Source organism: Gouania willdenowi, chromosome 5 (genome assembly GCF_900634775.1).
Source record: "Gouania willdenowi chromosome 5, fGouWil2.1, whole genome shotgun sequence".
Lineage (NCBI taxonomy): Eukaryota > Metazoa > Chordata > Actinopteri > Blenniiformes > Gobiesocidae > Gouania > Gouania willdenowi.
The window spans coordinates 3451362-3474117 of NC_041048.1; the positions used below are offsets into that span (position 1 = coordinate 3451362).

The following is a 22756-nucleotide window of genomic DNA, read 5'->3' on the forward strand; positions in this document are numbered from 1 at the left end:
TTTTATTTTATTTTATTTTATTTTATTTTATTTTATTTTATTTCATTTCATTTTATTTTATTTCATTTTATTTCATTTCATTTATTTTATTTTATTTTATTTTATTTTATTTTTATTTTAATCGTGGAATGGGAAGAACAGGAAGGACGTAATCAGCGTCCGACGCACGCGTCGGACGCTGATTGGTGGAACGTGCCATCCCTCCGGCTGCGTGTCCCGGAAGTGAGAGTGGGCTGGTGAGCGTGTGCAGGTGAAGGGAAGTGGATTCTGTTCAGATTGCACCGGTTGTTTATGCTTCCATGATGGACGCACTGAACAAACTCAAGCAGTTTGACGCCTACCCGAAAACTCTGGAGGATTTTCGGGTGAAGACGTGGGGCGGAGCGGCCGGTAAGAGCGCTTTAGGTTGATTCAAACGCTAACAGCTGCTAATAGCTAACAACAAAAACACAAGAGGCCGATTATACCGAACCTACAAGCTACAAACATGAATGGAGAACAACATAACGACGCCTAGAATCAACATTGAGACCCTTAACAATCACCCAACATGGCAACAAATGTCGATAAATATCTACTAGAAATATCTGAGATGGTCACAAACCTTGACAGACCGTTATTTACCATACAGACACAAATCCTTTCACATGCCCCAACATGACAACAAACACCATCAGATATACTCCATGAACATAAAAATAAATGGCCATAAATGCAGAGAGCTCCTTTACTTACTGTGTACCCGACATGGCAACAAACAAGGAAAGAGACAATTTTAAAAACATGGCAACAAATAATTACTGTAATTCACCTCAACAAACATAGATAGCTCAATTACACTAACCCAACATGGCAACACATACTGACAAAGCCAGTGTTTAATGATCTGAATGGAAACCAATATTGACAAATCTCAGAATCATCTTACATAATTTCATGCATATATACCTTTAATTTATCTAAAAGAGTTAGACTATTCATATTTACCCAAGAATATGAATGTTATATAAATAAATTATGTATTGTGTGCTGGGTCCTAATATGTAATGTATGGCATAATTTTATAGAAAGTGTCTGGAGGTACGTTAAACTCCCCAGGAATATGTGCGTAATTCAGTTAATGTTATGTATTATTTATGCTTTGGTTATTGTGTTTTATTTTGGTTATATTTAATTTTTTGTGTGAATGTTGTTTGTACATCTTATCTAATCTGTTTGTTGAACTGTTCTGCATCTATAGTCTGTGATGTTGACCCCAGGTAGAATAGCTACTGCTAAAGCTAATGGGGATTTAGATAAAATAAACAATCAAACATGGCAACAAACGCAAGGAGCTTTATTATAATGACACGTTCACACCAAACGTGTTCAAAGCATCAACAGCGTCAGGTTAACATAGACAATATATGGTGGACGCGCTTCTAGGGAGCGTCAGAGGTCCCGCTCTGCGTCACTCGCCTCCTGTGCAGCGCGTTTTGAAGCTTTTTGAGATTTCAAGCTTTTGACGTGCGGCTGACGCTAGACTTGGGATTGTTGAACTTTTGGGGCATATCGCAACGCATCGACCAATCAGGAGCGTTCCCCAACTGTGACGTATTCAGAATAATGAGGAAAAAAAACACTAACCTGAGACAGATGGACAGGCGCTCTTCTGCTGACAGAGACCGTCTGTAGTTGGGGTCCTGGTAGGAGATGCAAGTGCCGATACGGGTCAGCAGTTCTTCAAACTGGGCACGGGAGAGACGGAAGTAGCGCTGAAAGAGACTCTCGTCCAAGCGCAGCTCTGGTGAATCCAGAAACGGCACCGAGGAGCAAATACAGCCAAGCCACTCTCTGGATAATGTAGAGCTGATGAACGGGGGTCAGAGGGGGTGTGTTCAGCAAGGAACTCTAAACTTTATTTATCACACACTGAGTCACACCAAACATCGCCTTCTCAACACAATAATGTTTCCACCACTTCACAGTCACTGGTGAATTATGAACATAACTAATCACCACAATATCAGCCATTCAATGAACACCACTGGCTACAGAGAAGCCCCTCCCCTAAACACGGTCCCTTCCCAACTTGTTTGGATGCGCGTCACGAGCATCTTAGACGCTCGGTGACAAGCGTCTGATTCAATGAGCACAAGCATCCAACTAGGGGCACGATTTTCACGCCCGAAACGTGTTTGATGTGAACGTACCATAAAGCATGAAGGTACGAGGAGAACGGAAACAAATCCTGTTTTCCTAACATAGTCATTTATTTACCTTTGTTAGTGATGATGTTTTCTACCATACAGATGTTTTTAAAAAAGACATTTCTCCTTTAATAGTTTCATTTCTGAACATTCTGGGACTGTTTACGCTCACACTCTTTGTTTTCCCTGCAGTGACGATCATCAGCGGCTTCATCATGTTGACCCTGTTCATCTCAGAGCTGCAGTATTACCTCACAAAGGAGGTGAGTTCACTCAAAGCTACTACATTGAGAAGTTTAAAGCTTCACATTATGGATAATGTATTAATGTCTAAGGCCATAAGTTGCTGCTAGTTCAGCCTCCACTTAAAGAGAGAGTGTATGGAAACAATGGAAATTCCAAGACATTTAAAAAGCCGCCAAAGTTTCTCCATCAAACCAGCAATCATTTTATTCTGACTCAGCTTATTTTATTTATTTATTTAGATATTTTTGTTCATTTCATTCAATTATTTAAAAATATAATATAAAATATTAAAATATGTCTGTTTTTTGAGTTTTCCTAAAGCCAAACTGATGAAGTCCCCAAAATGTCAGAAACACAACAAAAAACAAAATGGCTAGAATTCCCAGATTGTTTTTGTGGATATGTTTATCTAGAAATTGAGAATAATTTTAAATATTTGCATCAAATACAAACACAGATATTACCATCCATTCAGAATAATACAATTTAAAAAAAATAAAAAATTGTAAAACATTCCGTGAATTTTCGAAAAATGGAAACTTCTCATGGAGATTAACAGAATATGTTATTAGCATTTTATTTATTTTGTTTTATTTTATTTTATTTTGCATTCATTCAAAATAATAATAATAATAAATAAATAAATAAATAAATAAATAAATAAATAAATAAATAAATAAATAAATAAATAAATAAATAAATAAATAAATATATAACATTTCAACAAGGTTTCAAAATTCTGTCAATTTTCAGAGTTTGAAACTTTTCATGGGAATTACCAGGACATTTTCAAAATTGAAGGTTGACCCTTAACAGGAATGTTAAACATATTTGGGTAAAATCATCCACAAATATTTGCATCATCATTTAGTTAAAATTACTCCCAATTTCTGTTTAATTCTGATAAATAATTCCCAAGAAAAGTTGTAAATTTTTCAATATTCCAAAAGGTCCAGAGCTTAAGTTTTAACTGAATATTTTCCCTCGTCTGTAACTAAAGGTACATTTGAGTGATGTGGCCAAAAAGCTAAAAGACGTGTTCTTCCATAGCGTCTCTGACTCAGTTTTTTCCCACAGGTTCATCCTGAGCTTTATGTTGACACATCACGTGGAGACAAACTGAAAATCAACATCGACATCATTTTCACACACATGCCGTGCGCCTGTAAGTGCCTGAAGCATCATTTACCTCTGGAGCTGTAGGGCAGACGTAGATCTCACCGCTTTCTCTCTTCTTCCTCGTCCTCTTCCTCGTCCTCTTCCTCACAGATCTGAGCATAGACGCCATGGACGTGGCCGGGGAGCAGCAGTTAGACGTGGAACATAATCTGTTCAAACAGCGACTGGATAAAGACCTGAAAGCAGTGACGCAGGAAGCAGAGAAACACGGTAAACATTTCCACTGGTTCATGTGGAATCATCAGAAATCGCATTGTATTTGCATTTATTTGTTTAGAAAAATAACAGAAAAGAAGAAAAATACAAAAAAAAGTCATCACACACCAAACAACAACTCAAACGACAAATTAGCAATAAATACACAAAGAACATATATACAGCAATAAAATAAACTTATACACAAAATGACTCAGAAAAATACACAAATTTACTTCATAAATTCACAAAATGACTCCAAAAACAAACATAACGACAACTACATGACTCCAAAAACACACAAATGACTCTAAAATTCACAAATTTACTCCAAAAACTAACATAGTCCAAAAACACACAAACATACAGATAAATAAACAAAAGAACAACACAAAGCCTTTGTTGTTTTCTGTATTAATGCACAGATTATTAGTCATTATTCTAAACTATGAATGGCGGTCATGTGACCCTAGAGCTAAACACAATCCCGGCTGTGATAAGTTGGTCGTTTCATCAAAGAGAAAACACCTTAGTTGCCATGGAAACAGTATGTGGTACTCGCATGAAATAATGCCATAATTTTTAAATCATTTTGTGGTTTTTAAAAACACTCAACAATGATTTACAGAAAGGAAAAAGGAGTTAAAAAGACTTCTTTTATACATTTTATCACCATCTACTACTTCAATGCAGTGTTTAAAAAGGGACTTGAACCAAATATCATGGTAAATGTTAATATATGATCCATCATTGTGTTTTTCAGATCTGGGGAAGGCAGATGACGGCGAGGTGTTCGACCCCAGCACTTTAGATCCAGACAGATGTGAGAGCTGCTACGGAGCCGAGACTGAAGAGCTGAAGTAGGACTTTGTCCCAGCATGCACTGCTGTAAGCCTCCACCCTTCATCCTTATCTATGTGTGTGTGTGCAGATGTTGCAACACGTGCGATGACGTGCGGGAAGCGTACCGGCGGCGAGGCTGGGCGTTCAAGAACGCCGACACCATCGAGCAGTGTAAGAGGGAAGGATTCTCACAGAAGATGCAGGAGCAGAAGAACGAAGGCTGTCAGGTTTATGGATTCCTGGAAGTCAACAAGGTAACACAACCGATGGACAGAAAGAAACACACAAAAAGATCAACAAAAACACACAAAATAACAACAAAAATGCACAAAACCACAAATAAACTTCACAGAATGACAGAAAAATAAACAAGATAACAAAACACACACAAAATGACTTCAAAAAATACACAAAATGACAACAAAAAAGTACAAAATGATAACTAACCTTTATAAAATGACAAAAAAAATGAATAAACTCTGTGGCCCTCGGACCTCTGTACCAGATGTTTCATTGATAAGCACACCCCTACATTCTTGTTAGAACCAATTTTATTTTTAAATCTAAACTGATTACCGTAATTAACGTAAAAGACACACATTTCATGTTCGCTGCCTGAATGCGTCTCCTTGTTTTTTATGATTCAGGTTGCAGGAAACTTTCACTTTGCACCAGGGAAAAGTTTCCAGCAGTCCCACGTTCACGGTAAGTGACGTTAAACACTCAGGGTTTCTAACGTGTGTTGGCCTGTAGATTATTGAAATGACTATAGATGGTAGTTTTATTGCCTTTTTAAAAATGGGACTGCTTTACAGTTTTAGAGCTTGTGTTTCTCCATCTTGAAATCATGTGATTGATGATGTCACACGGCCCCATTGTTTGTAAACATCCCATTGTTTTCTATTGGAGTGAAACATTCAGCCTGATTTTTAGATCATTTAGCAGCTTTGTTCGAAAGAATCAGGAAATGTTAAAGATACCTTAAACAGTGCGCTGACACGCTCTGGTGGCTGAAGTTAGCGAGTTATCACGGACTGTAGAAGGACTCCCATCCAAAAAGGACTACTATCCTCAGGGTTTGTGTGTCTTCTACAGTCCGTGATTTACTCGCTAACTTCAGCCACCAGAGCATGTCAGCGCTCTGTTTAAGGGAGAGTAAAAGTCCCTTAGGAGAACTTTTCTTCTCTGCTTCATTGTCTACTACCAAACCACTGAAAAAGCATTATCCCAGAAAGCAACAAAGGCTTTGTGTGTGTTTTTTTTTTGTCATTGGTTTAATTTTTTTTTTCATTTTAATGTGCGTTTTGAATCATTTTGTGTATTTTTGTTGTAGTTTTGTGAGTTTTTTAAGCCATTAGGTGTATGTATGCATGTGTGTTTTATAAGCCATTTGTATCTTTTTCTTTTGTCATTCTATGTATTTCTCTGTCTTTTTGTGTATTTTAGTTGTTCTATGTGTTTTTTGAGTTATTTTCTGTTTTTTTTTTTAAGATTGTAGTTTTTTTGTCTATTTTACAGTTTTTTCACAATTAAAGATGCACAAACTCCAAGGATAGTAGTCCTTTTTGAGTGGGAGTCCTTCTACAGTCCATGATTTACTCACTAACTTCAGCCACCACAGCGTGTCAGTTCACTGTCTAAGGGAGAGTAAAGTTCCCCTTCGGAGAGCTCTTCTTCTCTGCTTTATTGTCTAATACAAAACCTCAGAGTTGGAACTAGGGGTGTGAAAAAAAATTGATTTCACGATATATTGTGTTTTTTTGGGTGCTGATTTTAAATAATTTTTTTTATTAAAAATTTTTTCTTTGTATTTAATCAATATTTTTATGTATTCGTGCAATATTTCAGTGGTTACAATGCTTTCAATGGTTACTTGATGCACTTGGTTTTATGATGCAGTGTGTAATGCCTGCAATATTTATGTATGCATAAGCATTATTATTATTTTCATATAATCTGTTCAGATCAGCGTTTAAACTGACACAATAGGATAAATTATTTTTTCTTTTTTTTCTGCATTGTCAGTAACTCAGGGTGATTTATTCTTAATGTTCTCACTTACAGTTGCCGTCATTATGTTGTCATGGTTACTTTGAGACTTCTACACAGTAGTTTCAGTGAAAATGTGCAAAAACACTAATAATAAATAGGATGTTTTGACTCAATTTGTCCTCTGAATGATCAATATCTTCTGATGAACATTTACAGCAACTTGATTTTTCATTTCTACATTTAATTTTGATATTAACTGGGTAGAATATTGCGATATATCGTGATCATATTGTATTGCAATGTCCTTGCCAATACTCACCCATAGTTGGAACTGTCGCTGCCTGCGAGGGATTTTTAGAGAAACCAAAAACGGCATAAATTGTTATTTTGACTGAAAAAGCTGTTAAATGATCTAAAATCAGGATGAATGTTTCACTCCAATAGAAAACAATGGGATGTTTACAGGCAGTGGGGCCATGTGACATCATCAATCACATGATTTCAAGATGGAGGAACACAGGCTCTAAAACTGTAAAGGAGTCCTATTTCTATGGTGCACATGAATGTGTTTTGTTAGGCATAGATCTTGTAATAAGTAGATTTCCCTTTAACGCCGATGTCGTCTGATAGCGATAATAGTGTGAATCACTTTTAGACACTGTTTAAATCCACACAAAATATGTATATAAGTAATCAGGTTGCTGAATCAGAAGCTCTTCTGCCCATTCCTGTCGTCTCTTCCTTACTTTCTGTCCTTTTTATTACCCGTCCATCATTAATGGCGTTTCCTTTACTTTTCCTCCTTTTTACTAAAAAAAAAAAACTCTCATCTCGGTGACACGAGTCAAGTGATTTTATTAGTGCTCAGAGGCAGAAACAAGAGACAAGAATCACTGGAGGCTGCTGCTTCCTCATCCTGGTCCTAACCCAAGCTCCGCCTCCTCCTCCTCCTCCTCCTCCTGCTTATCTGGGCTGCACTGTCACTGACACAAGTCACAGAACATCTTCCAATCATTAAAAGTACACACGTGTGTGGGTGTGTGTGTGTGTGTGTGGGGATGGGTGGTTTGGCTTTTTGATCTAAAAGGTTTTTGGGTGAAAATAAAAGTGGCGACGTTTGTCCGAGCTGTGCAGCCCCACCCCCTACCCCGCCCCCTGTTCTTCACATCAGTGTAGCATGCTTGGTTGTCTCTTTGCTTCACCTTTAGTGACTCTTCTCTCTTCTTTCTGCAGTTCACGCTGTGGAAAGTAAGTTTTTACATCTTTTTTCTGCAGATTTACATTCAGGAAAACAGCTTTTTTTGGTTTATATGATATCCCTCTGTGGTCAAAGTAAAAGGTGCATGTGTTCTATTGTTCTATTGTTTTCTACTGTGACCCAATATTTCCTGCTCATTTTTAGGTTGTTTCTGATGATGCTGATATTTCCCTGATCTGTTGCTTACATTTCTCTCTTTTCTAGATCAATGAAACAATATTTACAATGAATACAAATAACATCAAAAACACAAAAATTTATTGCAAAATCAACAGAAAAAACCCCACAAAATGACGACACAAATGTACAAAAACACAACTAAAACACACAAAAGGACAACTTAAACACAAGAATATAGAAAAATACTAACAATGACTCCAAAGAAATGCACTAAGTGACTCAAAAAACTGAAAAATAAGAAAAGAATTTAACAAAATTACAACAAAAACAAAAAATTACACAAAACTACAGTAAAATAACACAAAATGACTAAAAACACAAAAAATGTGATGTTGAATCATTAGACTTCACCTACATCCTCTCTTTATTTTTCTCTCATTCTTTTAAAATTTAAAGTTTCTCACTTGATCACATAGTTTAGCTATATGCTAAGCTAGCTCCATGCACTGGAAGGACCTGTACTTGAGGTGTCCTTGCTGTGCCTGCCTTTAAATCCACTTACTGTATTTAGTTACAAACCTTTGTCTTAATATATTTGTTGACTTTGTCTTCATCGCTATTGTGGAAAAGTGATCTAATATTTCATTTGATCGTGTAGTTTATTTGTTTTACAGGTGGGAATCTAAATAAAATTCCTAGTTTTTACACTATTTTGCTTCCCTAATGTTATATAACTCTTTTGAATTTCTTTGTGTGTGTGTGTGTGTATTTACTTATTTGATTATGTTCAGATTGTAGGATTATTCCCTATGTTCAGTTTAGTTTAACAGAGCGTATCTTATAATGTGGGCTCTGTGGCTGAACAGCAGCACAAATATGTAACTATTAAGAGTAACTAAAGCTCCATCTCACATGTGACGTTATATTTCCCTGATGCAGTTTCACACTCATCATCACTTTCACTCCTGCACGTTTGCTTCCAGTCGTTAAATTAATGTTTGTCTTTGTTGTTTGGATTCACAGTCCACGACCTGCAGAGCTTTGGTTTGGATAATGTAAGTATTAATTTATCAGTCATCTGATAGTAGAATAATAGCTCCGCCCACAGCTTTCCTTGCTTCTGAAATCTTCCATAAACTGAAAATCTGATGATTGGGTTAAAGCAGGGGTTCTCAACCTTGGGGTCAGGACCCAATTTGAGGTTGTGAGACACTGGGAGGGGCTGCCAGGTGCCTTTAAGAAACTAATAATATTTTTTGAACAATTTCAGCCCATTTCCAACACCTTTTCACCTAATGTTGCATATTATTGTCACTTTTAACCTCTTTTTTTTTTTTTTTTTTTTTTTTACCACATTTCATGCTTATTTTTGCCAATTTAACCACATTCACGATTTGTCATGTCCATTATTTTGCCATTTTAATCTAACTGTTCCAATATTGACTTTTTGAACTCTCTTTACACTTTTCTGTGGTTTTTAAATCCCATTTCACCAACTTTTTCACCATTTCTGTTCACTTTAACCCATTTTATTTCTGATTAAGACAAGGATTTACATCTTTAAGATGACTATATGCTATGGCGCAAATGATAATAAACTTCCTGTATAACAGTGCACCTTTATTTTGGAGGTCGCGGGCTGAAAAGTTTGAGAACCACTGAGTTAAAGAACAATCGGTTGACAATAAACTATCAAACCAAATCTGTGGTTTCATTCCCGAACAAATTAAACCAAGAGAGAAACTTATTTTCAATGTTTATTCCATCACCAGCTACTGATAGAACTATAGACAGCAATCACTTGATAAATTCATCCCCTTCAAAGTAAAAGCACAGAGTTTTCACCCATTTTAATGTCTATTTAAGTGTGTGATTCTAATATTTTTAATGTGTTCTTTCAGTGCTTAGAAAAAAGCATGAATAAATAAATCCAAGTCCATCACTTTCTCGTCTGTTTTCCTGCAGATAAACATGACTCATCTGATAAAGCACCTGTCGTTTGGTGAAGACTATCCTGGCATCGTCAACCCTCTGGATGGGACCAACGTCATGGCACCACAAGGTCAGTTAGTTTACGTTTACATCCTGCTGGGAATCTCACTTCATAACTGATGTTACGTTTTTAAAGGATCAGACGAGGTGATTTTTTAACTGTGGCTCTGGTTTCAACATGCTAGACACAAAATAATGGTTAATCAGAGCGTTTGTAAAGCATCCGGAACGTTTTCAAATCCAAATATTATCCTCGGATTTACCCGGACATGTCCTCTTTTCACGTCTTGTCCAGTTTATTTTACGAATTAATGAAATGGTCCAGGTTTCCCAGGGACCCTGAACACATCCAGGGAAACAAGTAATGTAAATTACCGTAACATCGCTAATATTTGCTCTATCGGAGAAATTCCACCAGTTTCTGAAAGCTAATGAGTTGTTCTTTAAAGTCAATGTGGTTCATTATGATAACTTTACTCTCATGTGACGGAATCTTTAAAGATGTCGCTTTGTTTTGATGAAATCACACACAATGAAAAGGAGAATTTAAATCTTATGAACAATAATACTATACTGTATTTTGTCATTGCAAGGTAGATTAAAGAAAACGTAGAGTACTTTGAGTATGCTGAGGTCGGCCAGAGGGTCCTCTTTTATAGAAATCAAAATATGGTCACCCCATGTTATCAAAAGGTTTAAAGCTGCAGTATGTACAGTTTGTTTTTGGTCATAAATCCATGCTAATTTTTGATCATATTGTGTTCTGAGAAGACTCTGGACCTCTGCCCCTTCTCTTCTCTCTGTATTTAAGCTTTAGAAATCCAGGAGCGTGACACTACTTTTCAGCCAATCAGAGATCCTTTTACAAACGGAGTGCTCCGTGAGCTGTTTTGGATTTTTCATTTACTTTAGCCATTGTTCCGAATGTGCTCCCTTTAAAAACTGAGATCTTTCACCTGGAGAAGGATCACGTTTAACCTTATTACCCTAAAACTTGTAGCGTGTCCATTAACACACTTATTAGACCTGGAATGAGTAATCTATTGTTACTATAATCTACACGTCTATAAATGCAGGACATTTTATATTATTTTACTATTAAGTAGAAGCAAAAAATCAATTATTAATGTTTAGAAAATAACATACTGAAGTGTAAGAGATGTATTGTGTATAAAAGTTATGTTGAAGTGTTCCAACACACGTGAATCCATACGTTAAAGTCACTTGTTTTTTTTTTTTTTTTTTACTTTTTCATGGAAATGCAAATAAGCAAAGCTGCAGAAACTGCTGTGAAGATACGAGCACTTTATGGGGTCAAAGTCCTAATTTATTTTAGCCCAAAAGAAAAAGACGAGGAAGCCTTTGGGCTGTTAATGATCCATTACTAATAACATTTAAGCCATTTCTGCCCGAAAGTCACCTACAAATGAGTTAAAATCTCATTTAAACAGTAAAAAATATCCCATTTTTAAAAGGATGCACACTATCAAGTTGACTCAACCTGTGCTTCTATTTTGAAAAATGTAAAAGCAAGTATTTTTCAGCTCTTAGTTCATTTTAGAAACTAAATGAGAAAACATTTGCTAGTGTTTGTTCTGTATCCATGAAGATGCTGATGATGCATTCAGGGACAACGAGTGAAATCAAGAGCTTTGAACATATTTGAGCTTTTATTGACAAATCCAGTGAGCAGGAAGTGGACCGACTGCAGCTCGGCGCTGACGGCGAGTCGCCGTCTTCGTCTGAAAAAAGTCCCATAAACAACGAGCAGCTGTGTGAAGGTGGAGGAGGCGGAGCTTCCTCAGCAGCGGATTCCCATCCCGATGGCCATGAAGGTACCAAACGTGCCTCCGCTCTGCATCATGGTCTTTCCCACGCCCCCCATCAGCTCACGACCTCGCATCCCGATCCTGGAGAAGAAGAGAGAAAAGAAATGGGCTTTTATTTTGAAGATACCACGAGTAGATCAAAGGCTGTGATTGACCGTGGCTTCAAGAACTGATCAATGGTTTGTTACCTGAGGCAGGAGAAAGTGCCAAACATGGCCCCAGCAGCCATTCCTACTGCAAAGCCCATCATGAAGCCCATCTTGACCCGATCAAAGCAGCTGGGCTGGGTTTGTCCGTACGGACCTACAGCCACCGGCATCTGCAGAACACACGGAGAAACATGGAACACACGCTGTCATTAAATTAAAACATAATGAGGAAAATAAGCTGTGAAAAAAATGTAGCAGAGAAGTTGTTCTGGTTTAAAAAGAAAAACTATTTAAGGAGTTCAACAGCTGCCTGTTTAATATGCTTCAATAATTCAACACAATCATGACCACACGGAGGTTTAAAACATGAATCAGTCATTTTGTTGTCACTTTGTAAATTTCCCTTAGTGTATTTTTTTCTTAAATTTTGTTTGGATTTATTTTTATTTTGTAAGAGTGTTTATTGTATACCTGGTTGTTTTGCATGTTTTTTTTTTTTTTTTTTAAAGTAGTTGTGTATGTGTTTTCTGTATGATTTTTTGAGTCAATTTGTGTATTTTGTAAATTTCTGTCATTTTTCTGTGCATTTGTTGTCAATTTATTTTTCTGTTGTCCTTTTGTTTATATTTTTGTAATTTTGTGCAATGTTCTAAACCTTGCTGTGAATTTGTGTGTTATGTTATGTATCTTAAGTTGTCTTTTGTGTGTGTGTGTGTGTTTTTTTTAACTTAATTGTGTGTTTTTGTTGTTGTTTTAATATATTTTGTCAGTGTAGTGCTTTTGTGTATATAGTATTTAGTAATTTTGTATTGTTTTTTTTGTTACTTTGTAGTTTTTGTGAATCTGTGGTCGTTTCCGTGTCATCGTGTTTAGGTCGACATTGTGTATTTTTGAGTAATATATTTTTCAGTTGTTGTCCTGGTTATATTTGTTTTGTGTATTTTAATTGAAATGTGTTTATTAAATTTTGAGTATTTTTGGTGTCTGCGTAATGTATTTGGTAGTTGTAGTGCTTTTGTTTATATTTCTGTACTTGTTCGTTTACTAATTACCTAACGTTCTTTTGTAAAATAAATAAATGTGACTGACCTTATGTTTGCTAATGCGTTGTTAGAAACAAGTAACAAATTAAGTAGGGCAAACGGTTATAAAGATTAACATATTTAAATCTCTAATTTATTAATTCAGACTTTAAGATTAAAATATCTGCCGATTGTGTGTTTTAAATATTTAACTTTAGTCCAGCTTCTGTGCTAAGCTAGCATGCTAACGACTCGTCAGCCGTGGCCTTGGTCGTAAATGTTTCCTCCATTAATTGTTTCGTTCCTTAATATTATTTCGTGTTTGTAGAGTTTAATCGTACCTTGAGCTGTGAGCTTTATTTATGCTGATATCTGCGGTGAATCTGGAGCTCTAATGTTCACGTAAACGTCCAAATGTCTTTTAACTGAGCTCCATAACCGGAAGAAGGAAAACGGAAATGAGTCCCTGACAAAGTGTTGAATGGAACGAACAGCGCCACCAGTGGTTTTGATCAGTACTACATATTAAACACTTTGATCTGCGGGTCTTTATTATTTATTTGACTTTATTGTTGTAATTTATATAGTTTTATTATTATTATTATTTGATATTCTATTTGTTTCTTATTCAAAAAATTATTTTAATGAAAAATATTGTAGATATTCTTTTATTTATTTATTTACTGTTTTTCCCAAATTACTCGTCTTTGTATCTGATTATTGCTTTTTTATTGTTGTATTGTAAAATACTTTTTGATATTCATCCTATTTTTTTTTTAATAATTATTACTCCTACAACAAGTAGAGATAATTTCATCATAATTTTGACGATAATAATAATAATAATGATAATAATGCTCTTGAAATTATTACTCAAACAACTACTAACAACAATGATAATAATAATAATTGTATTATTATTGTTGTATTATATTATTGTCATTATATTATTTTATTAATTATAATAAATATAATTATCAATAATAATAACATTTATGATAATAATAATGCTGAAATTATTACTCAAATACTACAACAACAATTATAATTGTATTTATTATATATTATTTTACTAATTATTATAATTATTATTATCAATGACATTATTTTATTGATAATAATAATAAAAGCAATAATTTCTACAGGAGGTAATCTCATCAAATCCTAATCTGACAGATTTTTTTGTGATTTTTTAAAAATTGATTTTAGTTTGTTTTTTCAGCTGTTTATTTTTTTAAATATTTTCTTTTCTTCCACAGCATCGATGATGTACCAGTATTTTGTGAAAATTGTTCCAACCATTTACGTGAAAACTGACGGAGGCGTGAGTTCACAAATTTATGATATTATTGAATAATTATTAGTTTTTTTTACCCCAATATTATGATTTTTGGTAGAAATTTGCATGTGTTGGTGTTTGTTTTGTTTTGTTTTTTGCTCCAGGTGGTAAAAACAAACCAGTTTTCTGTCACACGACACGAGAAAGTAGCCAACGGGCTGATCGGGGACCAAGGGCTACCGGGTGTGTTTGTTCTGTACGAGCTCTCGCCCATGATGGTGAAATTTACAGAGAAACACAGGTAGAAGCTGCTCAACAAAAACACATTTATATAGGTTTTTACAGAGTTTATCTGCAAAAAGCATCAGTTTTACATTATTTACTGCTTTTTACTGACCAAACAATCCTCACGTAGACTGTTTTCAACTTTTTAAACAATAGTTTGTGACTTGCAGCCACTTCTTTATTCATATTTAAAACAACAACAGAAAAAAATATACAAAGCAAATGCAAACGCATCTGACTTGTGCTCGACTGACTTTTAAAAACTGCAACAATGTCATGTTTTCAGATCAATCAAATGTATTCAATTAGCGTAGCATGCAGCGTAGCATGTAGCGTAGCACAGATAAATTGTAATGTTTACTATAACTAGTAAACAACACGTCTTTCTAATTAATTAAATAAGATGGCTTTTGTAGAGCCACAGATTTCTGTTTAAAAATGTCCTTTTGTTTCTCTGCATCAGTTACACATTCACGTTTTATTGTCTTTTTCTGCCAAACATTCATAACATGGTAAATTCAGTAAACTATTGACATGAATTTCATATTTTCCAGCTGTTTTTGCACTGAAATCATCACATGTGCTAAAGTTGCCACACATCAAACCATCTGTTTTTTTTACGGTGGAAAATGACATGTAAATGTGTGATATTAATGTCTATATCACTGTTTATAATTCAGGAGGCGAAGTACGTCATAATATGCCACATTTTGCACAATAATTTGACATTTTTAATGCCATTTACAGTAAAAAGTTGCTCGTAAATGTAGGCTATTATCCCAAAACACGTGAGGCCAAATTCCCTGTCACACGTTTGATTTTGTTCACATATGTCAAACTCATGGCCCGGGGGCCAAATCCGGCCCTTTGGAACATCCAATTAGGCCCACAGGAGAAAGTAAAAATGACAGAGAAAACATAAATCAATGTGTAAATTAAACTCAACAATATTTGCAGGGACCCACAGTTTTTCCCGGTGCTCATTGAAAAACTCAAAATTCTCACAAAATACTTTAATTTTCTTCAAATTATTACATAATCATTACGTTATTTTAATCAAAAAATTTTGATATTTATCACGTATTGCTTGGATGTTGTCAGTGTTTTATATATCCTGTATTTTACGTATACGTAGAAGTGCAAACTAGGGCACAATATTGTCATAATTACTCATTTTTCCACATAAAATCTGCGGCTGACTTGAGTTGGTCCGTATTTGGCCCCTGAACTAAAATGAGTTTGACACCCATGATTTAGCTAAAAAATAAATAAATATATATTAGTGGTGGAATTTGCTTAAAAAATTAGTTTAAATAATTACAGACTTGGTAATTAATTAATTTCATGACAATATTTTACACGAGAAGCAACATTTTTTCAGTTTAAATAGATTTTGGTTTATGACTAAATCAAAAAAACCAATAAATGATCTTAAACAACTAAATAGTGTTTATTATTTCCATCACTGAATGTTGACATAATGTGAAATATGAACAAATATGAATATGATTACATTGTTACATTTAACTAAGCTATATTCATGATTTTCAAGATTTATTTTTGGTAAACTTTCTAAAACAAATGTGTTTTTTTATTAAAATAAAAAACTTAAAAAAAAAAAAGATTAATTGCATTATTTTTTTTTCTAACCCATATATACTGTATGTATTTATAAAAAAAAGGAAAGGAAAAAATAAAAATAATAACAATATTATGTTTTGTCTGTTTCCGAATGGGAATTCTGTTTATTAACGGTTAAAGTTAAACTTTAGTCACATGTTCCATCGATTGTTTAACGTAACGTGAGGATTTAAAGGTTTTTCTCAGCGTTTGTCACAGTTTATTTTGTTGGTGAAAATGTTTTTGTTTTTTCAGATCCTTCACACACTTCCTGACTGGAGTCTGTGCAATCATTGGAGGCGTGTTCACAGGTGGGTGTGTCTCTTTAAGCTAACAGGACGATACGGACCAAAACTCAGAAAACTCTATATTTTTACTCAAAATGGAAATATATGATATTAAGCTCTATAGTTTTTAACTCAATAATGTCTGACCAGAATGATAAGCTTGTTTTATTAACAAACAGCTGCACAATATGTTCCACTTTTGCCTTTTTTCTCCTCTAAGGCATGGTTCTCAACCTTGGGGTCGGGACCCTATTTGGGGTTGTGAGACAGTGGGAGAGGGTCACCAGATGCCTTCAAGAAAAAAATATATTTTTTAACAATTTGAGCTCATTTTTATTTATTTCCACCCCTTTTCTGCAACTACACCAAACTTTAACCTATTTTCATCACTTGTTCTTGCCATATTTTTGCTCCTTTTAATACATATTTTCTACATTACTCTACATTACTATCAAATTCAAATGCCCTTTCTGCACATTTTCAGCACTTATAAACCCTTTCCACCACTTTTCCACCTAATGTCTCACATTTTGACCCATTATTGTCACTTTTAACCTCTTTTCATGATTATTTTTGCCAATTTAACCACATTCACAATTTGTCGTGCCCATTATTTACCAGTTTAAAGTAATTGTTCCAAAATCAAAACTTTGAATTTTTTTTGCCACTTTATCTGTCCGTTTTTGCTTACTGTAATTTGCAACTTTTAACCAATGTATGTGGTTTATAAAAATCACCTTTTCAACTATTTTTGGTCACTTTTAACCCATTTTATTTCTGATTAAAACAAGGACTAACATCTTTAAGATGACTACGTATATATTATGGCCCAATTAATAATAAACTTCCTGGATAATAGTGGATATTATTCAGATGAATAAATAAATGTGCTTATCACAGATTCATAGAACAATGGACCATAAGTGGGGGTCCTTGGATTTGGGGTCACGGCTGAAAAGGTTGAGAACCACTGCTCTAAGGGACAGCACGTGTGAGTGAGTTCTGTAGTGGGGCTTGTTTAGGATTAGGGCGTGAAGTCGTGAAAGCAGCGATTCTTAAAACAAGTATTTTAATACAAAATAAGCTATAAAATGTAAATCTGAGGACACTGTTTGACTGTACTCTATGAATGATATTAAATACTTATATGATGTGATTTTTACTGTGTGATTGTATAAATAAAAACAAGTTTATCTCTATAAAGGCGATATTGTCATTTTATTTATCGCTAAAATAGAAAAGTCGATATATCTTGAATCTCGATATATCGCCCAGCCCTAGTTTGACACTCTTTGTTTTCCTCCTCAGTGGCAGGTCTGATCGACTCACTTATATATCACTCCGCCCGGGTCATCCAGAAGAAAATAGAGCTGGGAAAGGCTTCCTAACAGCGCCCCCCGCAGGACACCACCATGCAACACGGACACCCAGAGAAGAGGTCTGAGGTTTGAATCCGTCCATCTCTCTCTCTCTCCTTCTGCCGTGGAATCGCTCAGAGACGATCAGAAGCTAAAAAAAAAAAAACAATAAACAAAACAAACGTTGACGCTAACGAGGAAACACAACGGAAACCGACTTCAGACGCCGCGCTCTCGTCTCGCCGCTCTTTGAAAACACTTGAAAGTCATCAGCGTCAGATTTCCTCAATGAATGTTTGTGCCATTTGTTTGAAGACGAAGAACTCAATGAAGCTTTACGCTAGTGTTTGTTTTGTTTTTTTAAAAAAACTTTTTCTCCTTCATGAACCAGGAACTGATCACATCTATCGTGTGTGTGTGTGTGTGTGCGAGTCACACAAAACTAATCACTAAATCCATCACTGGATCATTAGTTTACAATGAAAAAGTTCACAGGTATTTTTGTTTTTGTTGTTTTTTTAGCATACAGAACCTAAAAACGACTAATTCATCTTTCATTGAACATCAAAGAAAGTTACTGAAATTATTCACATTGAAGACGAAATGAATCAGAAAAAACATTTAAAGTGTTTTTTCAACATTTACTCAAGATGGAAACTCCTCCTCCTCCTCCTCCTCCTCCTCATCATCATCATCATTGTTATACCTGCGTTCACCACACGGGGGATTGTGGCAGTATTGAGACTTCGGTGCGTTCCACCAGGAGACCACCAGGGGGCGCCATCACTGTGTTCATTAGTCAGAGGAAAATATTGTTTTGGGAAACTGGGGTTGTTTGATTTTATGGACGCAAGTTGTGTGTGTGTGTTAAAGATGTGTGTGTGTGTGAAAGAGAGATGTATTTATATTTTGATTGTCCTCCTCGGACTCTTTTTAAAAAGAAAATAAATTAAATGTTGAAAACACTGATTTTGGATGTTTTGCACGTCTCTTCTTCATTCAGCCAACGACCAATCAGATGTTTCCTTATTTCTGTTCACAAGTATCAAACGTTTGTATCTTTCAATAGAATTTTTTGGTTGTTGTTGCAAAACACGTTATTAACAAAACGATAGAATTTAAAAAGAGACAAAACATTTAATCACAGAACATTGGAGTATTTTTTATTTAGGATTTAAATGAACGTGTCACGATTTGGTACCAATAATTAAATCCTCCATGTTTCTATAAATAATTGTGTTTTTATGGTCTGAATTACAAACACATGGGATTTGTGTATTGAGGTAGTTTTTATTATTCAATTAAAAAAAAACAAATCACTTCAATAAAAAAAACTAAAAAACATTTTCAATCAAAAAAATCAATATTTTCAATCAAAGATAAAGCGTGTTGAAATGCAAGAAAATATTTGAGACCCAATTAATTGCAGTTAAACACTTTTTTATGATTTGAAAGGATTTTTACATTTTTTTATTTAAGTCATCTTTTTTGTAATGGGCCCATATTATGGGTAGTGCATTTGTGTCTTTTATTCAATCAAAAAATAAAACATTTCATTAAAAAAAAATATTTTCAATTAAAGAAAGTGTTCGAAAATGCAAAAACTAAAAAAAGATTTAGACACTTTTTTGTCTTTGATTGAAATGTTTTATTTTTTAATTGAAAAGGTTTTTTTTCTGATTAAAGTGATTTTTTTTTTTTATTATTGGTTTTGTTGTTGTTGCAGTTTTAAGTGAACCCACTAGATGGCGGTCTTGTGCTTTGTGTAGTTTTTGTTCCATCTTTGTTACAAAAGCACTAATAATAATATCACTAACAGTTTTTAGGGAGGATTTATTGGCAGAGATGTGATCCAAGTCTAAAACAACTCATAATAACGTGATTGTCTGACAAATGAAATGTTTTTAAAGACTTTATTAAAAGGCTACGATACAGGTTGAAGAGTGTCAGCCTTTACCTTTCTCAGCTTTTAACACGGCCACAGATTTTATGCTGGAAAACGAGTAATCAACATTATTGTGTCCTAGTTGACACTTTTACGTATACGTAAAATACAACATTTCTAAGAAACCGACAATATCCAAGCAATAAGTGACTGATATCAGTCCCAACAGGATCTACACTTTACATTTCCTAGATTTTGTGACCAAATTCTATTAAATTAAGGGAAACATTATGTAATGATTTGAAGAAAATTGACAAATTTTGTAAGAATTTTGAGTTTTTTCAACAGTTTAACTTTAAGAATGACTACCATCGTGCAATGTAAGCACCAGGAAAACTGTGAGCACCAAAAAATGACTGTTAAGTTTCATTTACACAATGATTCATCATTTTCTTGGTCATTTTTACTTTCTTCTGCGGGCCGAATCGGATGCTCCAAAGGGTCGGATTTGGCCCCCAGGCCATGAGTTTAACATAAACTCTATATGATAGAAACATTTCTGAGATTCTTTACAAGTTTCTGTCTCCCAGATGTTTGAATAACAAACCACAGGACACACGTTAGTTCTAGGGAAACTGTTCCAGATGCTTCTCTGTGTTCTCTACGTAGATATACACTATATAGAGTAAAAGTTCATTCATTTTGTCGTTTAAACTCGTGTGCTTTTTTTGATGCAGCTTTTAAAATTCCAACCAATGTGAATGTGAAGCGTTGCAGGAGTTTCTGTGATTGCAAAAAAAGGAACAACATTTTTATTCTGAGTCTTTGTGAGCAGCGACTCAGCAGCGACTCAGCAGTGAATCAGTGGATGCTCAGAGGAAGGAAGCTCCACATTTAAAAATAAATACATGAACATTTGGATGATTTAAATGGTTTGGTGTGTGCGTGTGGTTGGATTATTTTAGGTGCATTATGGGGAACATGGGGGGGGGGGGGACTTCCATGAATGCATGCTAATCTCAAAATGGCTTCAAGATGCTACGTTGTGTGTGTCTCACTGATAACTGATGATCTCTCTCTATTGTAACACTGTGAAGTAAACTCACAAAATGACAGAAAAATACATAAAGACAGCAGAAATACACAAAACAACAGCAAAAATACCTGTAAAGTACACAAAACTACTCAAAAAACGCACATTGTGACCACAAAGATGCCTAAAATGACTCATGAAATGACAAAAAGATACAAAAAATACACAAAATAGTAGAAAATACACTTAATTACTGTAAAGGTACACAAAATTACTTCAAAAACTCACATTGTGACGACAAAAATACACAATTATTCACAAAATACACAAGATAAATATGCATAAATAAACTGAATAATATATATTGTATATGAAAAAAACAATAAACACTTAAAATGATCTAAGAAAAAACAAAATCACAATAAGAAATAAAAGATCACAAAATGAAATTGGCGCACACCAAATGAGAGAAAAAATACATAAAAGGACAAATAGAGTAAATGACACACACACACACACCTCTGATGTACCCTATATTATTGTCCATTTAACATATTGATTAAAGAAATAGAAAATATAAGTTTTCCTTGTGCACATCACACACGTGCTCACAGTGAGGCAGGCGTGTCATTTCAGTGTGTGTGTGTGTGTGTGCGTGAATGTCCATGTGTGCAGCGTGTGCGTGTGTGTGTGCGTGAATGTCCAAGGGTACAGCGTGTGCGTGAGTGTATGTGTGCGTGAATGTCCGTGTGTGTGCGTGAGTGTGTGTGTGTGTGTGTGTGTGTGTGCGCGCGTGAATGTCCATGTGTGCAGCGTGTGTGTCCGTGAGTGTGTGTGTGCGTGAATGTCCGTGTATGCGTGAGTGTGTGTGTGCGTGAATGTCCATGTGTGCAGCGTGTGTGTCCGTGAGTGTGTGTGTGCGTGAATGTCCGTGTATGCGTGAGTGTGTGTGCGTGAATGTCCACGTGTGCAGCCCCTCCAGAGCTCCACGATTAAACTCTGTTCAACTTTATTCATAAAGCGATAAATACGACCGCTCACTTCAAGGCTTCCTGTCATTGTCTCTGGCAGCGTTTTCCTCCTCGGAATCACTATGATAAACATTTATACAGTAATACAAAATAGCAGATCTTCTATAAATCACATGACACATTCCAGATGTTTCTGTAATTAATGTGTTTGTTGGATAAACAACGCATTTGTTGGATGAACAATGTGTTGGATGAACAACGTGTTTGTCGGATGAATGACGTGTTTGTTGGATGAATGATGTGTTTGTTGGATGAATTATGTATTTGTTGGATGAATGATGTGTTTGTTGGATGAATTATGTGTTTGTTGGATGAATGATGTGTTTGTTGGATTATCGGCGTGTTTGTTGTATGAACAATGTGTTTGTTGGATGAATGACGTGTTTGTTGGACGAACAACGTGCTTGTTGGATGAACAACGTGTTTGTTGGATGAATGACGTGCTTGTTGGATGAACAACGTGTTTGTTGGATGAACAACGTGTTTGTTGGATGTTGATCAATAGGGTCCGTGTTAAATTGTATGCGTGTCTCTTTAAGGTCAGAAAGCTCTGGTGCTGTGAACATAAAAGGACACTGAGTCACTGCTGTGACGAACCCTGACGAATCTCTTTTTCTTTTATTTTGGCGGTGGAGGAGGAGGAAGCTGCTCTACACATTCCTGCCTGGAATAGTGCAGTGAGCGTCGGGTTACACCCACCCAGGAATGACACTGTAGCACATTTATCATTTATTCTAGAGGAGCCAGTGTCAATAATCAATGGATAAACTATGATGATAGAGAGTGACAGCAGCAGGAAAAAATGATTTCATGTGGAAAAGAGACAGAGCTGGGGGGGGGGGGGGGGGGGTAAATGGGTTTTCGAGTTCAGTCCCGGTCACTGGGAAATGTGTGTGTGTGTGTGTGTGTGGGGCTAAAAATGATGGCTTAAAATGGCAAATGGGAGCTGACAGTAGACACAGGA

At 35.3% G+C, this 22756-nt stretch overlaps 2 protein-coding genes across 3 annotated transcripts; one reads left to right on the top strand and one right to left on the bottom strand.

The window, feature by feature from the left end:
* Positions 1–222: 222 nt before the first annotated feature.
* LOC114463124 (endoplasmic reticulum-Golgi intermediate compartment protein 3) lies at positions 223–17873 on the top strand. 2 transcript variants are annotated; one of them, XM_028446393.1, is made up of 14 exons: positions 223–390; positions 2382–2452; positions 3513–3600; positions 3705–3824; positions 4573–4669; positions 4741–4906; positions 5300–5357; positions 7878–7892; positions 9046–9077; positions 9988–10084; positions 14274–14338; positions 14458–14594; positions 16454–16509; positions 17794–17873. In XM_028446393.1, the coding sequence occupies exons 1-14, from the start codon at positions 300–302 to the stop codon at positions 17871–17873; spliced, it is 1173 nt and encodes a 390-aa protein (XP_028302194.1). In that variant the 5' UTR covers positions 223–299. The 2 variants fall into 2 exon arrangements, with proteins under 2 accessions (XP_028302194.1, XP_028302195.1); XM_028446394.1 differs by lacking the exon at positions 7878–7892.
* Positions 11666–13500, bottom strand: romo1 (reactive oxygen species modulator 1). Its single transcript, XM_028446392.1, has 3 exons — positions 13356–13500; positions 12032–12162; positions 11666–11924 (listed from the first exon to the last, which is right to left on the bottom strand). The coding sequence occupies exons 2-3, from the start codon at positions 12160–12162 to the stop codon at positions 11816–11818; spliced, it is 240 nt and encodes a 79-aa protein (XP_028302193.1). The 5' UTR covers positions 13356–13500; the 3' UTR covers positions 11666–11815.
* Positions 17874–22756: the final 4883 nt, after the last annotated feature.

What these genes read in the sequence shown, in the direction of transcription:
- LOC114463124 (XM_028446393.1), top strand. Translation starts at nt 300, where the DNA reads ATGATGGACGCACTGAACAAACTCAAGCAGTTTGACGCCTACCCGAAA. An exon ending in AGTATTACCTCACAAAGGAG is followed by an intron (nt 2,453 to 3,512) that starts GTGAGTTCACTC and finishes TTTTTCCCACAG; the next exon opens with GTTCATCCTGAGCTTTATGT. An exon ending in AAATTTACAGAGAAACACAG is followed by an intron (nt 14,595 to 16,453) that starts GTAGAAGCTGCT and finishes TTGTTTTTTCAG; the next exon opens with ATCCTTCACACACTTCCTGA.
- romo1 (XM_028446392.1), bottom strand. Translation starts at nt 12,162, where the DNA reads ATGCCGGTGGCTGTAGGTCCGTACGGACAAACCCAGCCCAGCTGCTTT. An exon ending in GGCACTTTCTCCTGCCTCAG is followed by an intron (nt 11,925 to 12,031) that starts GTAACAAACCAT and finishes CTTCTTCTCCAG; the next exon opens with GATCGGGATGCGAGGTCGTG.